This window comes from Trachinotus anak, unplaced genomic scaffold (assembly GCF_046630095.1).
Source record: "Trachinotus anak isolate AG129_WGS33_773 ecotype Australia unplaced genomic scaffold, CSIRO_AGI_Tana_v1 ptg000001l, whole genome shotgun sequence".
Lineage (NCBI taxonomy): Eukaryota > Metazoa > Chordata > Actinopteri > Carangiformes > Carangidae > Trachinotus > Trachinotus anak.
In genome coordinates this window covers 2,316,957-2,340,785 of record NW_027273852.1, presented here as the reverse complement: position 1 = coordinate 2,340,785, position 23,829 = coordinate 2,316,957, and the positions used below count along the sequence as shown (strand labels likewise).

At 41.0% G+C, this 23,829-nt stretch overlaps 2 protein-coding genes across 3 annotated transcripts in view; one reads left to right on the top strand and one right to left on the bottom strand.

Moving 5' to 3' along the window:
- Positions 1–12,278, bottom strand: part of slc4a3 (solute carrier family 4 member 3) — a 53,348-nt gene extending 41,070 nt beyond the window's left edge. The window contains exons 1-3 of one of the 2 annotated variants that reach the window (XM_071490987.1): positions 12,145–12,278; positions 5,552–5,830; positions 4,142–4,555 (exon numbers count right to left, since the gene is read on the bottom strand). In XM_071490987.1, the coding sequence (XP_071347088.1) occupies positions 4,142–4,195 (54 nt within the window). In that variant the 5' untranslated portion in view covers positions 4,196–4,555; positions 5,552–5,830; positions 12,145–12,278. The remainder of the gene's footprint in view (positions 1–4,141; positions 4,556–5,551; positions 5,831–12,144) is intronic. The other variant, XM_071490910.1, reaches the window with a different exon arrangement.
- LOC139628937 (platelet binding protein GspB-like) lies at positions 12,213–19,938 on the top strand. Its single transcript, XM_071491199.1, has 5 exons — positions 12,213–12,350; positions 12,815–15,691; positions 16,463–17,991; positions 18,101–18,875; positions 19,236–19,938. The coding sequence occupies exons 2-5, from the start codon at positions 15,674–15,676 to the stop codon at positions 19,323–19,325; spliced, it is 2,412 nt and encodes an 803-aa protein (XP_071347300.1). The 5' UTR covers positions 12,213–12,350; positions 12,815–15,673; the 3' UTR covers positions 19,326–19,938.
- The last annotated feature ends 3,891 nt before the right edge of the window (positions 19,939–23,829 follow it).

Here is a 23,829-nt window from a genome sequence, read left to right as displayed (position 1 = left end):
GTCAGGAATCTGTTAAAGGCTGCTTACGGAGCTAATGACACTGCAGCCTGTTGTCTAGCAAGAGCTCATCTTAAAAGAGGCATTAAGCAGCAAAAAACAACTACAATCTCAGGATTGAGGACGGTTTTAACAATAATGATCCCTGATGCCTGTGACAAGACATTCAGGGCATCACAGATTATAAAGCGGTGGAATGCAATGGAGACAGTCTCCAGTTTTAAATTCCCTGGGAGACACAGCACTGACCACTTCTCATAGGCCACCGAGACCTCCAGCGTCATCAGGAAGACACAACAATGTCTCTACTCTCCCTCTCGGAGCCCTCTAGTGAACTTTGAGCGGTGCACAGTGGAGAGTATCCTGACGTACTGTATGGTAGGCCTGCTGTAGCAGGAAGGACCAGAAAACTCTGCAGAGGATCAGCAAAGCATCACAGGACATCTACCGGGCCTCCAACATAATCCACAACCCAACCCACGCATAAAGACATTATTTACTGATCATCCTACTGATTAAAATTCAGGCTGATTAAAAGAAAATGCACTCAGTGTTTTTGCATCTGCAGAATACACAGCTTTCTGCTGCTTCCTGCTCCTGCTATTCAGCAATGTTTAAAACTGCTTCCCACCCCCGTCATCCTCGTCCCTTTGATTGAAGGAGCTGGCACATTTCCCAGAACAACAAACCACAACTAACACAAATATCACCATCAGTGTTTTGCTTTTCTTTTCACTGAGCAACAAATATTTGTGAGCAATCATTTTAAAATTGTTTGCCTGATTACTGAATGTGAATTTTTGAAATAAATGGTAAGCGTTTTCCTTAAATATGGTCCAATCATTACATGTGCAAGCAGAATTATTTGTTACCTCCTCTGTACTGCCAACATCAAACAGTGGCGGCAACAATAAAGAGCAGTCAGATTCTTTTTAAGTCACTTTTGGGCATTTTCGCCTTTGCTATGACACCTAAGTGGAGAGAGAGACAGGAAATTAAGGAAGAAAGGGAGAGAGAGGGGAAGGAATCAGCCTTGATGGTGCACACTCTACCAGGTGAGCAGGGGGGGCCCTGTGAAGCTTATAGGGTTTGCTATGATGGCCAGCGACACACTGAGCACTGCAACTACTGAAAACACAGGCTGCATGACAAACCACAAGTAAATGAATAAAAGATCGTCACCACATTTGGAAATAAATTCTGCAAACAAATAAAACCCAAGCAAGTTAGGAAAGATCTTTGGTAAGTTGACAACCTATAGAGATCACATATCATAGATCAGTGGAATAGTTTCAAAGCTCTGGTAGGAATGTGTACTGAATCATCCATGAACATGTCCGTCATCATGCTCCATGGTGCCACTGGTGCTCAGAAACCTCACAGGAGACTTTTATGTCGCAGTGCATTGTGGGCCATTGACCACTATATTTTACAGTCAAAACCCAAGACTTTGTAGTGTTCCAATTAAAAAACACCTTCATCTTAGACACATTTGCAATGACCAAAACCACCAATGCCCATAAGGGGGGGTCTCTTTAAGGTGGCGGCAGCTGCTGGTGTTTCTGTGGCACCGCAGACTCAGCTGGACCAGAGGAGTTTGTTTAATATCCTCCATACACACTTATCACATCAAACCAAAACAGTATGTCTGTCATAGTTACGAGCGTCATCGTTAAGCTATAGGAGGTAACGGTGCAAAGAAGCTACTCTGTGTCTCTCTGGATGCTGCGTGTGTGTGTGTGTGTATCTTAAGTGCAGAGTGAACAAGTAATTGAGGGTAGGAAATTAAAGGGTCCACTTATGTAGCCAAGCATTCAGCCTATTATTTCCTTCAGACTGGTGTCACAATATGCTATGCACACTGTGGATGACACGGTCCCCACTGCGCATAATAACACATCACCTACTTAGCTGGCAGAGCTTTTTCTTTCTCTTTTTTTTTCCCTGAGAACACAGAGTAATCTGTTTCACTTGAATAACAGCTAGACAGCTCTCTGCTATGCAGGACATGAGCATTTTCCACAGACACACATGTGACTCATGCCTGTGATGAGACACTGGAGGGAACAATTCAATCTTAAACGCATTGCAATGCATTTTTCATTCCTGGTAATCTTCGTGTCTTGGTGTGAGGAAACTTTATCCCTTTGCATCCTTGCAGAGATAAAGACCTGGTCACACCAGCGACATTTTAAGGTTAAATCAAATCATTTTAATGGAATCTCTGTAATTTGTGGATTCGCTTGAAGGTGTGAAATAAATCCGTGTTGAGTTGAACTTGGATGAGCTCTGACATACATGTTTGTTTGGTTCACCATTAGCAAATTTAATGCACAACTGTGTTAAATATAAAACTGACTTGCTTTATTGTCAGTAAATGTCCCTTTGAAGATAATTTTCAAAAACATTGTGTACTTGAATTCATTTTTGGTACCTTATTGCAACAATAAAAAAAATGCCATTAGAAAGAACTGAAACACATCCTTTGTTTTTTGACATTTATGGTACACAAGCTGTTTCAAAGGGCAGCATTCGCCTGAGGGTTAAAAAACACATTAGAGCCAAATGCTTCCTTTTGAAATGAAACCACATCCAGCTGGAGAAATGAAAATTCAGCTTACAAATGCAGCGGATAACCTGAAGCACAGGCGGCGTTCACTGGCTCATAATAAACAAGCGGCCTGGCAGCTGATTGGTGTGAAAATTGTGAAATGAGTGTCAGAGATCTTGCAGCTTAGAACCGAGTCCACACTGGATCAAAGACTTTTTTCACAGATATCAGTCAGACAAGCATTTGAAGATTTGTTTTCTCACTTCACTTTTCAATCTCAAGCTTCCAGTCTTGTTGCCAGCATTAATGTCCCTACTAAAAAAAGGCACCTACTGTAGCTCTAAGGGACTCTTGTACTGGCTCACTGAGCATGACTCCATTGTACAAGCTGACGGAGTCTGCTGACAAAAATCTGCTACGCACTCGTTGTCCAGATATCTTTCAAAGATTTGTTTTCTTGATTTTTTTTTCCTGCAAGGTCAAATTCTCCTTGACTTCTCAGCAATCCATGCTTGCACATCCATATTTCCATCTTCACCTCCTTCACTTGTCATATCTCCATAACCCACAATGAAAAATCAGCATCACTGCTAGTATGTATTGTATTGAATTGTATTTTTTTTTTTTTTTTTTTTGCATTTATATTGCAAATGGACTTGCTGTTTGAATCCAGAACAGATGTCACAAAAGTACATCTTGTTTGCTGCTGTTGCCAAGACAGCACAACCTTTTCTATTCTTTGTGCATTTTCAGACCAACATCTTTACACTTTGGTCTTTGCATGGATTAAGCAAGCAAGATATTGTGTAGATATTAGTGGTGCTGCTATGAACCTTTTACCTTTGCTGACCCCCACTATTTCCAGTCTCTATGCTATAATCTAAACACCTCCTGGCTCTAGATCTATACACCCAATCATACCGTCTCATCTCACTCCTGGAAATAGAGTGAATAAGCATATTTCCAAAAATGTCAAACAGTTTACAGATTTTTGTAGATTTAACAGGAATACACAAGTAAATATCCTCCTCTTTTGTCTGGTGGACTTCTATAAAAAAAAAATATGTAAATGGAATAAACAGGTCCGCATCGAGCAAACAAACACACAGAAAACAACTGTAAGAGTGTGTTACCTTACTTGCCACAGGGACTCCACTACTATTCTTAATCACTCAGTTGCTTGTGAGAGCTCTCAGGTCTAATGAGGTCAATGCAAATCAAGCTGAAAGCTTTTGCCTTTGTCACAAGGCCATTCAAAGCACTGGGGTGGATAGTTAACCTCCTGAGAGGGCTGCTGGCCAAAAGACAAAAGAATCTCCCCAGGATGGAACTAACTCGCTCTTGGTTAAATAAAAGAGGAGCTGATGGTTTTTCTTGGTTTTTAGAAGTAAAGATCGAGAAATTTTGACATCAGAGCGGCACAAGACCTCTTCACGTGTTGCCAGTTCCAACTGGGATGAAATGTAAATTTTAATATCTTATACCACAAAGCACCATGGTTTTATCCAAAGCTCGACAGGTGTAGACGACTTCATGTTTCAGATTATCATCATAGTAAATAAAGTTTAAGAAACACCTCCTAGTTATTCTTACCTGCTGTAGGTTGATCAACACATCTGTCTCAGGGGCATGACCTCCTGTAGCCATGGGGCCTGGCGTGCAGCCAGTAATAATAGAGCAGATCTCCGAAGAGGGCGGGGGACTGTGGGTAAGTGTTAGTGTACGGCTACCGCGGCTGGAATAAAAGCAGGAGGAGAGACTAGGTATGGTGTTGGTGTTGGGGAGGTGATGTGACTGGATGAAAAGTCCGAGGGGTGGAGGAGGAGAGGGACGGCAGCGGTCAGGTGGGGGTGTGGGAGTCGGGTGGGGCTAGTGAGGCTGGGAGAGGGGAATAATCAGAGGAGGGAAAGATGGGGTGCAAAGCAGCAGGAACCTGAGGGGGAAAATGGGAGCTCAGCCTTTTTCCTTCACGGCTGGGGATCCAGGAAGCCTTTGGGATGGCATAACCTGCAGGGGAACGGACAGGAGAGGCAACATTACTGGTCTGACAGGAGGAATACATGGGCAGGAACCAAACACATACAACATACTCCAAACACTATGAATGATCAGTGTGTGCTGAAAAATACACGCCTACCCACACGGTTTGAAATAAATTCAATATGTTTCAATTCATTTCTCAGAATTAGAGAAATGTTGCTGAAATAAACTGTGAATTAGTGTCTTACATTTATGCAAATATATTCCACAGTATGTGACTGGATTATATAATTCATCAAGCACTGATACTCAAGCACTGATATGGTATTTCATCGCTGCTTCCACCCACAAGATGGTATTTGTGCTTTTTTTTCTATTTAATGAATAAATTTACTTCTTAGGATCCACATGTCTGTGTGATGTTTGTATGGACTCAGACTGAGGATGTTGTGGTTGCACCCATATCACCTCTGCTCTATTTAATTACTCTATTTATTGTTGTATTATTATTATCATTTTTTCAATTTGGAGATTTCTACTTCTGGTATCTGGTATCCACAGTATACAATCATGTAAACACACAATAAAAGCCATTAGGAAATAACCTGTGAAGTTCACTGACATTTCTGAACACACATGCACCTTAAAGGAACAGAGATGCACATATTTGCTTTGTTGTTAAGAGGACTCTCATGTCTGTATGATAAATGTGAGGGTAAAGGCAGCAGCCTGTTTGCTTGGCTCTGACCGACTGGCCTCACTTTTTCCAAAAGTGAGAAAATCTGCCTGCCAGAACCTCTAAAGCTCAATAATTAACATGTTAAATCTTGTTTGTTTAATCCTTTAAAAAAAAAAAAAAGTGTAAAGATGTCAGTTCCCTTTTTTATGCAAGGATTGTGTGCTAGACTAAAGACGTTTTCATGTTTTCACATATGTCCAGAGCATCAGAATTGTCCAGAGTTGCCTTTTCACACTTGCAGCACACAACCGGAGCTTGTCCATGTGAGACGTGTTCACACCTACTGGACAGACTTTGTTTCGGTGGGGGGGCCGTGCCTGGAGGCAGGGTGGAAACGTCATCAACACGCTCACTCACTCCCTGTGACTTCTCCGGGCAACGACCAGCGGCTCGATCAGACGTGACACAGTCTTTATAGTAGGGAGCTGGTAGCACTGCGCTCCCTCGTACAGCTCCTCTGGTTAATGTCTGGAAAAGTTCAGGGCTGCAGCGAGTGTGTGTGAGAGCAGCTTATGGCCTGAACGTCTGCAGTAACAGCCTGGGGTCCCTGCTGCCGGGGAACACTGTGGTGGCAACAAAACGTGTTTTTACAACATGGTATTGGTACAGATTAAACAAACAAGACACGAGAGATGTTATAGGTGCTGCTATGCAGATTTTGCTACCTTTACACAGAGCCAGACTGGCTGTTTCCCCCTGTCTCCAGTCTTTGCTAAGCTAACTTTCTGCTGGCTATGACTCCACATTTACAATAGACTTGCTCTTTCTCTTATCACATTCTACGTCTTTACTTCACATTATTTTACACTAACACATCCTGCTACAGGCGTTATTTAACTCTTCTTTATTCTCAGTCTAATCTGAAAGCCGCTAAACACATATGCATCTAAACAAACAAGAGAAGGCACCATGGGACTGCTTAATTATCGCGATGATGCCAAAAACAGAAGCCGCTGATTACACTGGTTTGAACGTGCAGGAAAACAGGTGCCTCTCATCCATGTAAACACGCCAAGGATTGTTGGTCTGTAATTATTCTGGGCAGGGTTGGAGCAGGGCAAGCCAGCAGATACAATTTCCATTCACAAGTCTTTGGTGAGTCTCCAGAATGTCTATTCATTATATCACTTATGGTTAAGTGATAACTGACTAGTATATTAAGAGTTATTCCAACCATTAGGTGCATGTTAAAGGAAGGAAGTAGTTTGTGCAACGAGGAGGCAAAGCAAAAAATATTAGACTGAATTTAGCGAGCGAGCAGCGTTTGAATATGACGTACTCTGGACATTAAGTAGTCATGGGAACTGATGACTGACTATGGCTGATAAATCCCAAATGGCCCGCTCTGTTCAGAGCTGCTGTTTTCCCACTGTCACAATAAGAGGCTCTACATCTGTCTCGGTTTTATTCAGCTGACTCATTCGCTCCCTCTGAGACGTTTACAGCTGTCTCATCGCTCACATTATGCACAAGGCACTGCACAAATAAAAGTATGCTGTTGAGATGAGTATGCAGAGGAGTTTTTTTGGGGGGAGGGGGTTATCTCTTGAGCACTTAGGCAATTACTGTGCACAATATGGCATTATTGCACTGTGGTACAACTCCAAGAACAAGCTAGAGTGGGGCTCCTTAGTCATCACCTCACTTAGATCTCTTCTTTGAAGAGGTTTTACAAGAAGCAGCTTTGACCATTGCTGTGTTTTCTTTATTTTGTGTAAACGTCCAACTAATACATAATTTTGATTTTGCAAGTATTATTCTGCTTTTGCAGTAATTCCTGGAACAGTTCTGCTGTTTTGGCATCTGTAGCTGTAGACTAAACAGGGGTGTTACTCATATTATTCAGTCCATCATTGCATCATGCCTGCACATCTCATTTGTGGTTAAAATTAAGCATTTTAAAGTCTTACAACAGTATCTTAAGAGGTGACATGTATTAGAAAGCAAATGATGTGTGTATTGACTGCTCAATAAACAGCCTTTATATGTAGATGACCCTGCATTGCGACTCCCACCGTCTCATCCCTTTTCAGTAACTAGTATTTGTTTGTTGTAACTAGTCTGCTTAGATATTAAAAAAAATGGCCCCGACACATGCTCCTCCCTACCTTCCACTGTTCCCGAAGGGCCACAGTGTCGTCCTGACTGCCCACCAGTGGAGCATGTGATCACCTGGGCCAGCGTTGACCCAGCTCATGCTCAGCTCTAGGGCCACACGATATGTTAAAAATAAATTTTTGCAATTATAGTTGACAACACTGAGTAGAGTTGTTCTGATACAGCCTAAAATGAGGCAGTATGAGTATATGCGGTATCAGTGAGTACGTAAGTCTATGCACCGATCTGACACCATGTAATTTATTAATAAACCTAATAGTTTCACACTCAGATAAAACAACATCTTTCCTGGAAATCAATTCTTCTTCGCCGCTCTAAAACAGTAGCCTACACAGGAAGTTGCATTGTACAGCCACTGGCAACTACTTTGGGTGGGAGCAATCCCCTGCCTGAACTGAGACTGGTTGGTCATCTCTTTATTATAGATAATGAGCAGACTGCACACAAACATAGAGGAGGCTGTCACACCCCCCCACCCCCCCACCCCCCCCCCAACCCACTGTGTAATCAGAGAGCTCTGAATATCTCGCCCTTTGAATGTGTGAAGGGGACACTGACATGCAAAGGTGACAGACATTAACAGTGTTGTGGTGGAGGAGAGGAGCAGCTGAGGAGCAATGTCGATGCATAAGAAAATAAAAAAGGAAAACAAATGAATGATTGGTCTACACGACAAATGATGTGTGTGATTCAGGACACTCACCCCTTAAAATAATCATCCACGTATTTCATAACAGATATGAAACCCTGGCCCACATGCTCGGTCATGTGAGTACGAGAAGGCATGCACTTACAACCCTCAGTTTTAACCGCCGAGAAACACACAACTCTAAAGATACTGCAGATCAGCGGATAATTATCATATTTGAACACCACTAGTGTGGAAGAAAACAGAGCCAGAAAGATGAATCTATTGACAGACATTTGATTTATTCACTCTTAACCAAGCAAGTGGCTTTATAAATAGCTGCTCTCAGAGTTTTTCCCCTCAAGCACAATCCAAAGGTGGCTGCCTTTTTCAAATTATCTGCTCCCTTGACCATGTCAGCGATGATTAAACCTGTTTCAGCTTTGCATTTTATTTGTCGTTGCCAGCAGCAGTTGTGACGCTTGAGTCACTACGAGGTACAACACGAAAAACATAACATAGTACAATGATGCACTAGAATTAGAGTACATTTCCTCAAGGACATGTACTTGAACTGCACCTGAGGATTTCTTTTTAACAGTCATATTAGTAAGGTACATGCACTTTACACAAGTAAAAACAATTAATTAGTTTTGGCCTGCAATTATCAATTATTTTCATTATTGATTTATCTGTAACAAGAAAAAAAAAGAAACTATAATTTCCTCAAGCACAATGTAATTTCAAATATCTTTTTACATCTTTTGTCAGCAGTCATTGCATTCAACCAGCTTTAGTTTTGTTAACCTGTCAAAATATTGCCTCTGTAAAAGCTGTGAATGAACAATAGTTATTTTGTGAGCCATTTATACAATCAAATCAGAATTCACAGTACTCTATAATTTACGTGTTTATATAACTATCCAGAGTGATGTTTTCCCATTTTTTAAGATCACATCTTCACTTACTTGCATCATATTATACGTTCTTTAGGATGAAAAGAAACAAATGATAGTTTGTGAGGGAAGAACCTCCACTCTGTAACAGCACCGTAAACCCACTAATAAACTGAGTGTTTCTTTAGTTCAAACAAATCCAACAGAAGTCTTGTTTCTAGTGGACTGAGTCATGTCACTGTCTGGGATGGTAATGTATTCTCACAGCTGAACTTTCATTCATATTATATGCATTATAAACCTCACGATCCATATGCAGTATATAAAATGATAATGTGAAAATCTATTTTCTTTTAATCTGTAATTTGTGTTATTCTATTTTCCGTGCATTCCTATTATATTCCAGCTCATTCTTTTGCAGCTCTGTCCCGCAACGGAAACTTTCAGAATTTGACAAAATGTTGCTCCACTGGCGATCAGTCAGTGGACACCGAACATGGTGAGCATTCAGGGGTGTAACGGGCTGGGGTCGCAAAAAAGCTACTGGAAAAAACACCTTGGCTGACGAGGACACCCCAAAACCTGTTTTACCATAAAGTGTTTCACCAGCTGCCCTGAATTTCAAACAAATACTCTGATTGTGATTTACAGGTTGTTCATTTTTATAATTGGTCAGTTGTATTATCTGTGAATTATAGCTGTATCAGAGAAACTTGAGTCACAATTTTGATCAAAAACTGAAAAAGTCCTGGCACCAGTGCATAGACATCTTGCAGAGTTTCACAGTACATACTGACAAACATGGACACAATTGCACTTACAGTGCAGAGGGAGAGTGTAACATCACAAGTCACTGCAAACCACAGTTAACCTGTGAAACCACACATATCGGTCTGTAGCACCACGAAGACCAACAACTAACAGGCAGCGCTGACAAAACGCTGTCCATGCAGGCCTGAAAAAACAAACACTCTGTTGGTCAGAAAATCTGTGATCTGAACAGTGCCCACCAGCAGAGTCGCCATTCACAGATCTTCGGCCAGTATGAAACACTCCTTCAACTCCAGGCCAGATCAAGCCACTCAAGACAAAGCAGCGAGCTATTTTTGATGTATAGATCTATATTTAGAGGCAAGTGGGCAGCAAACCCAGAGAAACGGTGGCTCATATTTGCACAAGGGCCTCAAACTTCCACACTGTGATGAGGATAAAGATTGTTTCAGTAAAATAAGCTCCAAGAATGAAGTCAAAGTACAAACAAATATCTCTGTCTCACTATTTTAATCAGTTCATTCAATAAGACAATAAAGGTGGTTAAAGAGTATGACTGATGGGACTCAAACCAAACATTTGTCATTTATCATCTAAAACTTCAGCTTAAACCAAGTGAAAATCAGTCAGACTTCTCTACTACAGTCAGTTCTGCCAAATTTGTAATTATATGTAATTAGTCATGCAATTTTTGTGTTTGTTTTTTTCTTTGTTTTTTGGGGGTTTTTCTTGTTTTGTTTTGTTTTTGTTTTTTTTGCCAAGGCTTTGTAATATCAGAGATTTCTGCTTCCGCACCAATACATTTAAGGTGAACAGAATTTAATTAGTTTCACAGCAATGAAAAATAACATTCAACGAAGTCTGCTCCTCACTCTGAATAACCCTTTTGTGAAGCTACTGCTACTTTTTAAAAAATAAATCGAAATAAAATGAAGACGGTAAAGCAAAAAGATTCTGCAGACCAATGTAGAGTAATGGGGACACGCCAGGGTCGAGACTTTAGGCCTCCTGTTGAAACTCTGACCATTGGAGCAGCGTAGTCGGTCGGTGCACCGCTTTGGTTTGACTACTGGAAGAACCGTCATAAAACTCTGTACAGACATTCATGGTTCCCCAACGATTTCTTTTTCAACAGCTCTGGTCGTCCTCTGAATTGTGATGAATTTGGTGACCTCTTATCTTTTCATCTAGCACTATCATCAGCCACATAGGCTCCAGTTAGCTTACTGTACCCTGTGTTTGGTGCTAGCTAGCTAATGTTACATTAGCATTACGACACATTACTCAGAAACCTTACAGTAATGTGATGACTTTATTCAGTTACAAGTAGCGTAAAGGAATAAAACAGGAAATTCAGTAATTATTTTACACTATCAGTATCAGTCCGGTCTCCTGAACATGCTGGATGCTATGAATACACACAGCTAGCTTATTTAGCCGTTAGCTTCATGCTGCTGGGGCTGGCTTCTTAAACCTAATTTCTTATTTATTTTTTTTTCTACATGGGTTAAATATGTGCAATACGGTTATTTAATTACTCTTCTGTAGTAGTTAGTAATTTATTACAGCTTTCAAGTAACTAAACACCAGCATTTAGCATTGTCATTGCGCGTATGCTAGCATGCTGTCATTAGCATCATAACTAAATGGCTGTAGATTTTAAAAAGTTAATTCACTTCCACTGAATTGAAATCTTAGACAAATAACTCCAGTGATTAAAACATGCATTATTAAGTATAACGATGCTGAACCGACCCTTAAATCAGTTGTTATCAGGTTTTATCTTGAGAAATAAGTCTGGAAAGCTGCTGTCATCTTCACCCCTCAGATCACTGGAGGGATGCCCCTCCTGGAGGACCCGCTCCTTCATGCGCAGACATAAGTGGTACAGCAATCAATACCTGCACTCAATTCTGAAATTATTTATAAAACACTGAGGCTGAGATCAACACAGCCAGCTGCGCAGACGGTCGCTGCTGAGTCATGACTCTGTGACCTTACCACCTCCAGCTTCTGTTTGAACTCACTGCTTCACAGATGACCCACACAGCTTCTCTTTTTTTTTTATTTATTTATTTATTTTTGTAGGCTAACAATCCACTTTCTTTTGCACAGGCGAAAACACTGCAGCACAACACCGACTGTCAACACGCTCCCGTCAGCAAGACGCCGCCTCCGGAGCAGCGGCGCTCCACCTGCACACAATGAAGCCGCTCAGTGCAGCCCCGCACCCGCAGGCGACGCCGCACCTGCAGGGTCCGACCCCCCAGCAGCGATTCACATGGTTGCATTTGTCATAGCAAAAAAAAAAAAAAAAAAAAAAAAAAAACCTCAACTGTGTAAGGTAGGACATTGGTTTCCCCTGCTCGGGCATACGCATGTCTTTGTTGCACATCAACTACATGCGGAGCGACTCAGCATCATTTCGCTGCCGTCCACAAAACATCCGTGTTCGCGAACTTACCTGCGATTTCGGGGAGATCAGTCCAAGCGGTGGGAAAACTGGAAGCAGGAGATGCTGCAGATACACACGGCGGCAGTGGGGCTGGCGAGTGGGGACGCGCCACGCAGCCTGCTGGATCTGCAAAGGATGCTCGGTGCAACCACGTGATTCCGGGATACAACCTGCCCATCTGAGGTCTCCACTACAGTAACACGCTGCCTGCGCAGGTAAAATACATGGAGCAGCAGCCACCACCTCCACCGTGACTAAGAATATACCACATGCATGTTTACCCTCTTCAAAAAAAAAAAAAAAATAGGATTACATTTTTTAATTACACTCTTTTTTTTCTGCATAGCTGCATCATGTCATTTCTGCAGGTCAGCTGCACATTCATGCTGTGAAGCTCCTTTCCCTGTCCTTGTTTTCCTGTCCCACCTGAACAGGACACCTGCCTATATCCAAATGCATTGAGACAATTATCATTTGGTGTGAAGTTTAATGAAAGTTCAGTCAGGAGGTCTTTCTTCTCGGCCATTCCTTCTAAGTCTCAAGCTCTTTCCCACCATCACTAAGCTCCTCGAGCTCGTTCTTGTCGTCATCCAGCCACAACCTTGACTTTAGCCAATCGCTTAAGCTGTCAAACTGTAAAAGTGTTCCCTCTCTTTCTCTCTCTCTGCTGTTATTTCAGCACCATGAAGACTGTGCTGCCCTGTCACCATCTCAACTGTGGATGCCTGGTCATCTCCATTGAAACCCTTCAATCAGAAGTTTCCCTCTTATGAAGATGTGCCCACTATGCATTCAAACATAATGTGTAATTAACATTTATGCAGCAGCTAAATAAACACTGGATCATCTTCGGTAGCAGATCATCAACCACGGGGCAGTTTACTGTCACTGTCAGTTGGATTTGGATTTGAGACTTTGCACGTCCAGACAAACTTTTCCAGATGCTGAGTCAAAAATGTTACAGGAGGAGGGAGAGACAGTATCGTCCTCTCTTAGTCTCTGTTCAGTCTCCATGTTTTTATTTCTGTCTTTGTCAGACTATGACAGACAAACTTTTGTTCCTCCATGTGATTCCTGATTAACATATTTAACCATCCCAATAACAGAATGTTTTGCACAAAACAGACATATGTGTTATATGAAGTATTTTTTTTACAAGTGTCGTGAAGCATTAGATAAAGTGAACACACTGGAATAGGGGGAAGAAAATCTGTACAATCATGCATGTGCCAATATGTAATATGGGTTTGCTCCACTAGAGGGTGCCCTAAATTTATGAGTTGTACATGATGCACAGTACGTCAGTGTAATAACTAAAAAGATTATTAAAAAGAAAAAAAAGCAAACATCATAAGAATTTCTATAGGAAGAGTAAAGTCTTCCATGGCATGGAAAACAAGCTTTAATGCATCTGAACATTAAATCAAACTTGCAGAGGGAACATTTACTGCAGTGTTCTTTAGATTAATTTAAGCCAAGTGGTTGACACAGGTCACATGACAGACTTTATAATGATGGCAGGAAACCCTGTTAATGTTTAAAGGTGTTTAAACCTGCAACACAGATGTTTCACAGCTGGAAGATCATCCAGTTTTAAGTTTTTAAGTTTTTAAACAATGCTATGGGAGCAAACAACTATTTAAAAGATATAGTATAGTGATGACATTCTGAGCAGAGAACCAAGTCCCCCCCCCTCCTTTATGAGTTGTTATCCGACCTTCACTGGTCTTTGCTCTGGTTGTCCGGTCTGACCTTGTTGCGTTAGTGCGTGTGAGTCCCTCCCTGTTAAACCCTCACACAGGGACCACCCACACGTGAGATGGCATGCAGGTGGAAGTGACCCTCCAGAAAAACAGGAAATTAGTAAAGGGACAGATCATGACACAGTGGCCATAATGAGTACTTTTACTTTAGTCGCTGACAGAGCAGAGCTGCTGGCTCCTTCCGGAGGCAAAAAAAGCTGCATTCAAAGTCATACAAAACATGAAATGCTTCAGGTTTATTTCTAACGGGAAAGTTTTCAACACCAGCCAGACTAACAATGTGCACAGCCTCACTAGAAGCTGCAATGGTAAATACAGAGATGAAAGTGGGACAGAATATATCATGTACTGTAACATGTCATGTACTGAAGATTTTTTAAACTGTTAACATTTATCCAGAGGGTGGTGCTAAGGGAGAGGTCATTGAAATCTAAAGGGTTCATCGTCTGGAGAGCAGCAAAGGGATCAGGAAATTTCCTGATAATCGCCCCACTCGAGTTTGGCCAATCTTCAGGACAGTGTTTAGTGTTACCGTGACACAGGAGGAAAAGTCACTGGGTAACCAAAGTGAGGCTTGAGTGATTTACAGGTAAACATATACCTGTCTTTGCAGTAATTAGTCTAGATTTCTGTCTGTTGGGCTTTTCACTGCAGGATCCCTGCTGGGTTTAGTGTCTCCCTGCTGTGGAGTGATGAGGCCAGAGCCCAAACATCAAACACAGCATCAACACACCACGGTCTCCAAATGGTGATAAGTCTGTTCATGAGTTACCAGATTATAGTGTGTTCCTACAGATGTTCCATCACCTCAGGTATGTTAAGTGATTACCAATGACACCTCTTGCCTTTCTTGAGAGAAACTAGAAACTATGGCCCAGTTTCGGTGTTCACCCTGGTTACACAGTAAACTGCTCAGTAGGACGTAAAATTAGCTCCACCTCCATGTGTTAGCCCTGTGATAGACTGGCATCCTGTCCAGGGTGTACCTCGCCCTCTCCTAATGTCAGCTGGGATTGGCTCCAGCGCCCCCGCGACCCAGTTCAGATAAGCGGTATAGATAATGGATGGATGGATGTGGTGTGCATTTCCAGACTCTTCCACAGAGTTAGTAATGCATGGAAAAAGAAGTGAATAACATAAAATGTATGATGAAACTTGACTTGCCTCATGCAGTGTTGTAATAAACTTTAACAACTTTGCTTTAAAATAATTGATATGTGGATAACATACGATAATTTAACACTCACAATATGTAATTTTCAACACAGGGCTGTTACATTCAAATTCAGAGGTGTTTTATTGGCATGAAAGTTTTAGAAAACAATGCTTGCTGCCAAAAAATCTAAATACAATGAACAACACCAACACCAATATATAGCCCTACATGTAGGGTTATATATTAATTATATATTTACAGTATATTATTTGTATATTATGTGTATTTTTTTTGAGTTCTGTTTAAAGTGTTTTCTAATAAAAGCTCCTCCACTGTTTAAATAAATACATTGTTGTAAAGAACAAAAGCAACATATGAATATTCTACTGGAACTCAGAGAGTTCTATTAGAACTGAGGGTGCTGTGTCATCACAGTGACAGCAGTCTGCAGACACAGTAGAGTTCTCATTTCAGACTTCAGTTTGGTTTTATTCTCCACAGTGACCAGACACAGTATCTTTACTGAAATACAAACATCACAAGAGAAAGAGAGCTCAACAAGGAAACAAGAACAGGAAAAGTGCAAGAGTCAAAGCAAGTAAACAAAGCTCATCTGAAGATGTCTGACAACAGACAGGTAAGAAAATGAAATGCAGTTTACAGAAGGATCAGCTGTTAGTTTTGTATTTAGAGATTCATTTGCACAATTTAAAAAGGTTATGAAGAACTGAATAAAACAGAATAATCACCTTCAGAAAACCATCTTTCTCTTATTATTGTTGTTTAATACAAGAAAATAATATATTTAGAAAATGTATTTTAAAAAAATAATCACAAAAAGCATATCCTTGTTCCATAAACAGAAGTGCTAGAGGTTAAAGGTAAAAAGGTTATGAAAGGGCAGCAAACAGAGCAAACGGTCTTAGCAGGCAAGTCTCTGGTTCGACACCTGACCGGTCCGACTCTTTTCTGCATGTCATTCCCCCTCTATCTGCCCCTTTCCTGTCAGTCTCCACTGTCCTATCAAATAAAGGGACAAAAGCCCAATAATATCTAAAAAAAAAATAAAAATAAAAATAAAAAAGGATGTGGAGAAAATCATGTTCCTCTTTTTATTGTTTAATTCAAGAAAATAATATATTTAGAAAATGTATTTTAAAAAAGCATATCCCTGTTCTGTAAACAGTAGTGCTAGAGTAAACTTATAATATTTTAGCACAAGAAAACTTACAAGTTATGATGTACAATGATCACACAGGAACCAGAGAAATGAATTATTATTATTGCTGCAGACCAGATGTGAACAGAAATGGCATTTATAAGACGTGAGGCAGTCTTAGGTATTTGATTCTTTTAATTTTTGAAATTGAGCTCTGTGAGTGCCTACATGCTTGTCTTTCCCCACTAGAGGACATCTTCAAGTGCCATGGACAAAGAAATGTCGGACATGGACAACATGGCGGACACTTTCGCTTCAGACATCATGGGACAGGCTGCTATGAACGTTAGTGAGCTGATGCAGTCATTCAGCCGCTGGCATTCAGTGGAACGTGCCATGTCTGAGAGTAAAAGTGAAACTTCAGCTGAACAGAAGGTGCAGCAACACCTTGAAAAATTTTTCACCATGCGACGAGTCTTTGCAGAGCATTGTGGGGACAGTCCAGAAGACGAAGAGGCAATAAACGCCACAGCTGCCTGTGCCAAGGACGAAGATGTGACGTCACTACAGTCAACAGAGTCAGCTAACAAAGCACGAAAACCGTTCGCCCAGCGATTCTTCAAAAGGATGAGGTTGGCGTGGAAGAGCCGCTTTGGCAAAAAGCACAGTGAAAAAGACAAGAAGGGTTCAGAGGAAAAAGAAGAAGAGGGCAAGATAGAGAAGGAGATGGGGGACAGTCCATCTCCAGCCTCCACCAGCTTGGCCACTACTACTACAACCACTACTACTAGGTCAGAGGAGAGCGTGGAGGCAGCTTTTTCTGCTTCCTCCCCCACTGCAGAAATCACTGAGACAGCCAAAATGCTCGTTGCCCAGGTAATTGATGAGGCTATCAGGACACTACAGTCAGAATCAGCTGGCAAAGCAAAGCAACCATTTGCTAAGCGATTCTTCCAAAGGATAAAGTCGGTGTGGAAGAAGGAGAAGATTTCAGTTGAAAAAGAAGAGGACATAAAAGAGAAGGAAGTGGGGGCTAGCCCATCTCCAGCCTCCACCAGCTTGGTCACTACTACTACTACTACTACTACTACTACTACTAGGTCAGAGGAAAACGTGGAGACAGCTCCATCAGCTTCATCTTCCTTCACCACGCCAACCAGCCATGTGGGACCAAATGTGAACAAAACAAACAAACCAGCCAAGAAAGAATTCTTCATAAGGCTAAAGACAGCATGGAAGAAAAGTTTTTGTAAAAAGGGAGAAGAAGAGGAAGAGGAAGGAGAAGAAGAAAAAGAAGAACAAAAGGAAGAACAAAAAGGAGAAGAAAAAACAGAAGAGGAAGGAGAACAAAAAGTAGAAAAGGAAGATGATGAAGATGTCCAACAAGTAGAGGAAGTAAGGATCCCTGAGACAGGATCACGCTCCAGAGTCACCACCAGGTCACAGGCGAGTGACGAGGTGAAAAACATTTCACCAGTTTCACGGAGCCACGAGGATGAGGCTGCTACCTCTGCTGATTCCAACCTGACCTGCTCCCCTGTGAAGGTAGAAGCAGAGCAGGATGACAAAGTATTTACGGAGCATCTTGGGGTGAGATCTGTGGAGGCTAAAGATGACCCGATCACAGAGATACGTTTCCAACCAGGACCCTCAGAAGAAGATGGACGTATTGTGTGTTGCCAGGAGAGACATGAATCAGCAGCAGACCAGGCGTCTGTGCCAAATCTTTCCACCATGACTACCATAATAAGGAGGTTCTTCCAGAGACTCACTGACGAGTAAGTCATTTATTTTCCCTATGAAACTCTCGTATAAACTTGAATACATTTACAACATTTGTGTGCATTATTTGTATTTCACCTTATGTTTCTGTTCTTTCTCTTTCAGGCAATGGAGGGAAGTGAGCGAGGGCATTTACAATTGCGGTGTGAAGGACAAGCTGATCGATCTGTGTGTGGATGTGCTGAAGTTCATCGCGGACTCAGTCATAAAAATCGTCTTGGAGTCAATTGGTCGGCTGTCGACCACATCTCGCATCAGCATCCTTAGGTACCCCATTTCATCCGAGCATCTGATCAAGATTTTCAACTGTGATGTCCAGAGGAGTGTGGAAATCTCCTTCAGTCAAGCGGTCTGTGACACCATCGGTGCAGATATCCCTGTAAGCATTTCACCTGAATTCACAGAAGCCATAGCCACTGAGGCTCTTGTGGTGGTCAGCCCTGTTCTTTCCACGGCCATACAAGCCTCAGTGGATGAAGGGTCATCGAGAGCTATTGCTCCTGCCAGTTCCCAGGTGTCAAAGGACAGAGCAGCTAAGAAGACTCTGACAGGAGCTATTTCAACCATGAAATCCATCCTGACAGGACGAGGCAATGCAGTCAAGAGAAGGATTATGACACAGAAAGCTTCAGAGACTAACAATGACAAGGAGACACCATCAAGAGCAGGAAACACCTGGAAGACTGAGCCTGTGTGGATGTGTTTTAATGCAAGACAGAGGAGACGGGTCAATCCAGTTCCACTGCAGGGTTTATATGGATCTAGCAGCTCTCAACAGAGCAAACAGGAATCCCGTTCTCCTGCAGCAACATCCTCCACCAAAGAAGATCCACCCCTGAATAAAGCCTCAACGGATGAGGTCTGCAACATCTTTTCAAAGGTAAGGATGCATTCACACGGAAATTATAATCAGTGAGACCATAATGAAAGAACACAAGAGTAGAAGTGACCGTTTCTGACAAGATAAAATGACATATGTTAGTTAGATAGAAAGAACCAGTACAGACAGTATGAAGGCTTCATGCTGAGCGGTCTGGGCCATAAGTCAAAGGCTGTTTTTCCTTCCTTTCCTTCACTGAAAACAGAAGAACCCTTGTTTGTGCCTCTTTGTCCTCTGGAGCAAAGAACAAGTCTAGTTGTCTTTTATTGTGAGACATCTCCTCAGGTTTTATTTTTATTGAACTGTAGCTTTTTATTTTAACTTTTGTACTGTGTTGTTTTTTTATCATTTCTAAAAAAGACTGAGAAGAAGAAGAACGAGGAGAAGACGGAGAAAACTGAGCGACCTCTGTGTATTGGGCTGCTCTGCTGCTGCTCGTTCGAGGAATAACCCAGAGCTTCTCCATTTCTCTCTCTCTCTCTCTCTCCCACCTGTCTCCCACCTACTTCAGCCCTCTCTCTACCCTCTCTTTCTCCTCTCTCTACCCCCCTCCCTTTTTCTGCCTTCTCCCCCCTCTCTCTCTCTGTCTCTGTCTCACTGTCTCTCTCTATCCCCCACACCTTATCTTACCTTTTAATTAGACCTTAATAAATTTTAATACAATTAGAAATTCTGAAGACTGAGAGTTTTTAATCAGTGTCTTTCTCTCTGATTTCTGATGGTCCTGGCTTCATGGATGCCTACATAATAAAAATTAGCTGGAACATGACTTTTCAATGTTGAACCATGAGAGTAAAAGATACAACAATAACATTAGAAAATTGAACCAGAGATGAATAATGATGTCCAAGGTGTTTTACAGTAAGAAACAACCTACAATGAAAGACCTTCAAGTTCCGTTTTTGATGATGAAATGAAGCTACAGTTTGTAGAGCGTTGAATAAAATGTCAAAATTTAAAAACTGACCTGAAATTTTTTAATCAGTTTGCTTTAAGATTAGACACATGAAAAAAATGTAATCTACCACTTGTTTCCCACAGCACCAGAACGCGACAGCTATATAGGCTATATACATTAAAATGAAAACTAAATGCATTTATATGAGAAAAAAATAAATAAAAAAATACTAAAAAACGTGAGTGATGAGTCTGTGTGTGGCAGTGTTTTTTATAGGCAATATTGCCTTTTACACCTGTGTTGACTTCTGAATACTAGTAATGATTACATGTCACTGAGAGCTTGACAAAGACATAGATACTTGGACAACAGATACATGGGAAGAACAGTCAAAAAACAGCATTTAGATGTTGGTAAGAAAGGATAAGTGAATTTGCTTTGAACAGCTCAGGGATACTCCCAATCGTTAAAGAAAAACAGATATTGAAAAGGTTGTCATTGACTTAGCTTCAACCATGCAGTATAATAATAACAGTATAATCTAGGTTTATTTGTCCCTGTCAATGAAATTAATGCAATAAGTGTAAATAATCAAAATAATCAAACAATCAAATAATCAAATAATTGTGTACCACACGACCAAAGGAGAGAGAAGGAAGAAGGAGATATAAGACAGGAAATGTGCAGCACTTTAGGACCATGCAGCGTACACAAGGACCATATAGATTCACTGGTTCATATTTATAGACAGTTAAATAACACTGCAATATACAATGTAACTGACTGACTGTTGGTTTATGAAATATTAATAAAAAACATTGTGTTTGCCTAAATATTTGGGATCATTCAGTCCACAGAAGACATTAGGTCTTTAACTGTGAAAATCAGCCTGTTATTCCAATTGCTTTTTGACAGTTAGCAGGTGGGATGAAGTTTCCCCAGATGCAAGATAATGGAAATATATAACATATTGTTTAGAGTGACATCTTTGTTATCTCTTGGAAGCGAGGCATTGCTTGTAAAACGGAGAAAAAGGAAACCTGAATGTAACAGCTGTACAAATATATCCATTCAAACATAATGTGTAAGTTACTTAGATACAACTGGCAACATCTTTAGCAGCAGATCATCAGCCATGTGTCAGTTTACTGTCACTGTCAGTTGGATTAGTGAAAGAGGAAACTTTGCACATTAAGACAAACTTTTCAACGCTGAATCAAGAATGTAACAGGAGGAGAGAGAAATAGTATCGACAGCTCTCAATCTCTGTTCAGTCTCCATAATTTGATCTTTGTCAGACAACTCTTTTTCCTCCATGTGATTCCTGATTAACATATTTAACCATCCCAACTACATTTTAATAGATGTGCATTGTTAACCAAGTTAAAGTGAACGTACTTAAATAAAAGGGAGACAATCTGTACATTCGATGTAATGCAATCATGCAGGTTAATGCAATATGCATTTACTCCACTAGAGGGCGAGCTAACTTTAAATATAAAACAAAAACATTTCACATTTTAAGAGCTGCTTGTACATGATGCACAGTATCTCAAGGTAATTACTTAAAAGATCATTAAAAGGAAATAAAATGAAACAGCCTATAACTAGTCACAGTTTGCTGAAGAAAAAAAAAAGATCATGTTCTGTTCCCACGGATGTCAATTATTGTTTTCAGGTTTAGTGCCATAAATTCCTTTTGATTTGATGATGAAGATGAGTTCACTCTCCACCCTCTTCTTGCCAGTTTAACAAGACCAGCACCATCTGAATATTGTTACACCGTCAAACATGAGAGCAGAGAGAGGGATGTAGAGGCAGTTAAAAGTGGAGATCAGGTGTTGCTTCGAGCTTGTTTCCTAACGTGAGAGACCTCCCCAGGTGCTCTTACAGGAAGTTTCATTTGGCTCCGTCAGTACCTGACGCTTGGGTCTGGCGCCACCAGGCTGGTTGTCAAGTGATTACAGGTGTCTCAAAGGGAAATAACACTTCAGGACCACCAGTCATTTACTTCACTCTGTTCATACACCTTCCTTCCTCTGACATGCAGTGAAAACTCAGTCTTCATGCTGCACCATCATATACTGCTACAGACAGCTTTTCTATAGTTTCATCTTTTCCATTTGTTTACTTAAAGTTTTCCTTCTTTCCCGCTGCTATTCTGTTATTAAATGGCAGATATTTAGTATTGTATTGCTGTCTTGAGATTGCACATTTGCACAGGCCTGCACAGCTTATTTGACTTTTTCACTTTGACCCTGATGAAGGAACTCTTTCTGTGGTCACCATGTCATACTGTTTGTTGATAAGTGTTGGTGCTATGTGTGTCCTTGTATGCATGTTCATGTATAGCTTGGCTGCAAATCAATTTCCCTGTTAAGGGACAATAAAGACTTTTTGCTTAAGCAAAACTACATAATCACACAAATCTTAATATTTTGAAAAATCATATGAAAATCAACTGCATTTGCCACATTTTGGGGGCAAATTTACTCAACTTTAGTAGCAAAAATCCCCAAACTCACACACTGAACAAACCTGTTCAAATGATATGGTTGTTACTCTTTAATATTTGAGTCAGTGGTCTCCAAGAAAATGCATGTTTAAATGATAGGTACTTGCCTTGTTATAGCTGATTGGGTGTTGAGGACCCCACAGATACAGAACAGTACTTCAGTCCTGTCACTAGAGGTCCCCATAGACCAGCAGTTCAGAGAGGAGCCTGGCTCCTGAGAGCTCAGTGTGCACCCCTGCTCCTAAACCTTGATTTATCAGTCAAATAACTGTTAACACCGTGATTGTTGAGTGACTTGAAGTGTTGCAAAGTAAGAAAAAACAAACATGTTTACAAGTTGTTTCACCTGCATTTATTTAGATTTGTTATTCTGAGTTTACTGTATGTGCAGTCACCATTAGAAGTGACAAGTACACATCAACCTGATATCATTTTACACCTTTTTATATTTCATCATCATCATCATCAACCTTTAGTATAATGCCAAGATTACAAAAGCAGAAACAAAGAAAACTATCAGAATACAAATCAGTTTCAAATAAAACATTTACATTCAAAAACGTTACGATTTAAAAGATTTAGAAGCATATTTCTGAACTGTCCCAATGTTTTGAGGGAATCAATATTCAAAGTGCGTTGGAGAGTATTCCATGAATCTGGAGCACAAAATCTAAAAGCCGTCTTTCCGAGGTCAGAGTTGACCCAAGGAACTTGCAGTGTGATCCAGTCCTGAGAGTGTTTTGTTTCCTTTTTTTAAAGCCTCAGCGCCAGCGACAGCCGGGCCTCAGTCAGTGGGTTGTCCAACTGTACTTATGTACATAAGTATCTCAGTCACCACCTGACTCAGTCCACCTGGTGATGGTGAAGCAGGTTGTCTCTGTGAGCAGGATGAGCAGTGGGATCAGGACTCGACCATGTTCCACCTGGAGAGAGCAGCCCTGTGTGATGCCTCCGAGGCGTCCAGCTCGATGGCTGGTTGAAGGTCAACATTACAGTGACGTCACAAAATGCACTTTTGGCCTTGTGAACGCAACATCACAGTGGTGACTTGAGGGAACTTCTAAAAATTTTGCACAAATGTCTAGATTTTGTTGGTCAAAGGTCAAGGTCACCTCACAGAAACTTGTTTTTGGCCTTGTGAATGCCATAAGGGAATTTCTTTGAATTAGGGAAATATTCCATTTGTTAACATTTGTGCACTGTGGATAATCCTGGGATCTGATGGGTGACTACCCATAGAGTGCTGCGTTCCTAAAACAGTCAGTCAGAGCAATTATGCTATTGTTTTGTCCTGGATGTATAGATACGTTTGTCCCACCGAATTAACCTTATCTGAAACATTTAACCAAAGGGAAGCACAGTAAGTGACAGATTGAGAAGTTAGTTCTGTAGTGACGATGATGCTCAAACCTGTTGTATTCATTTTTATATGTTTATATTGTTGGATGTGAATCATCATTGTACAAGCTGCAGCCCTACAGTATTCAGTATAGTCTGCCACTAGAAGTATGTGAAAGCCAACATAAAATTGACAATTTTGT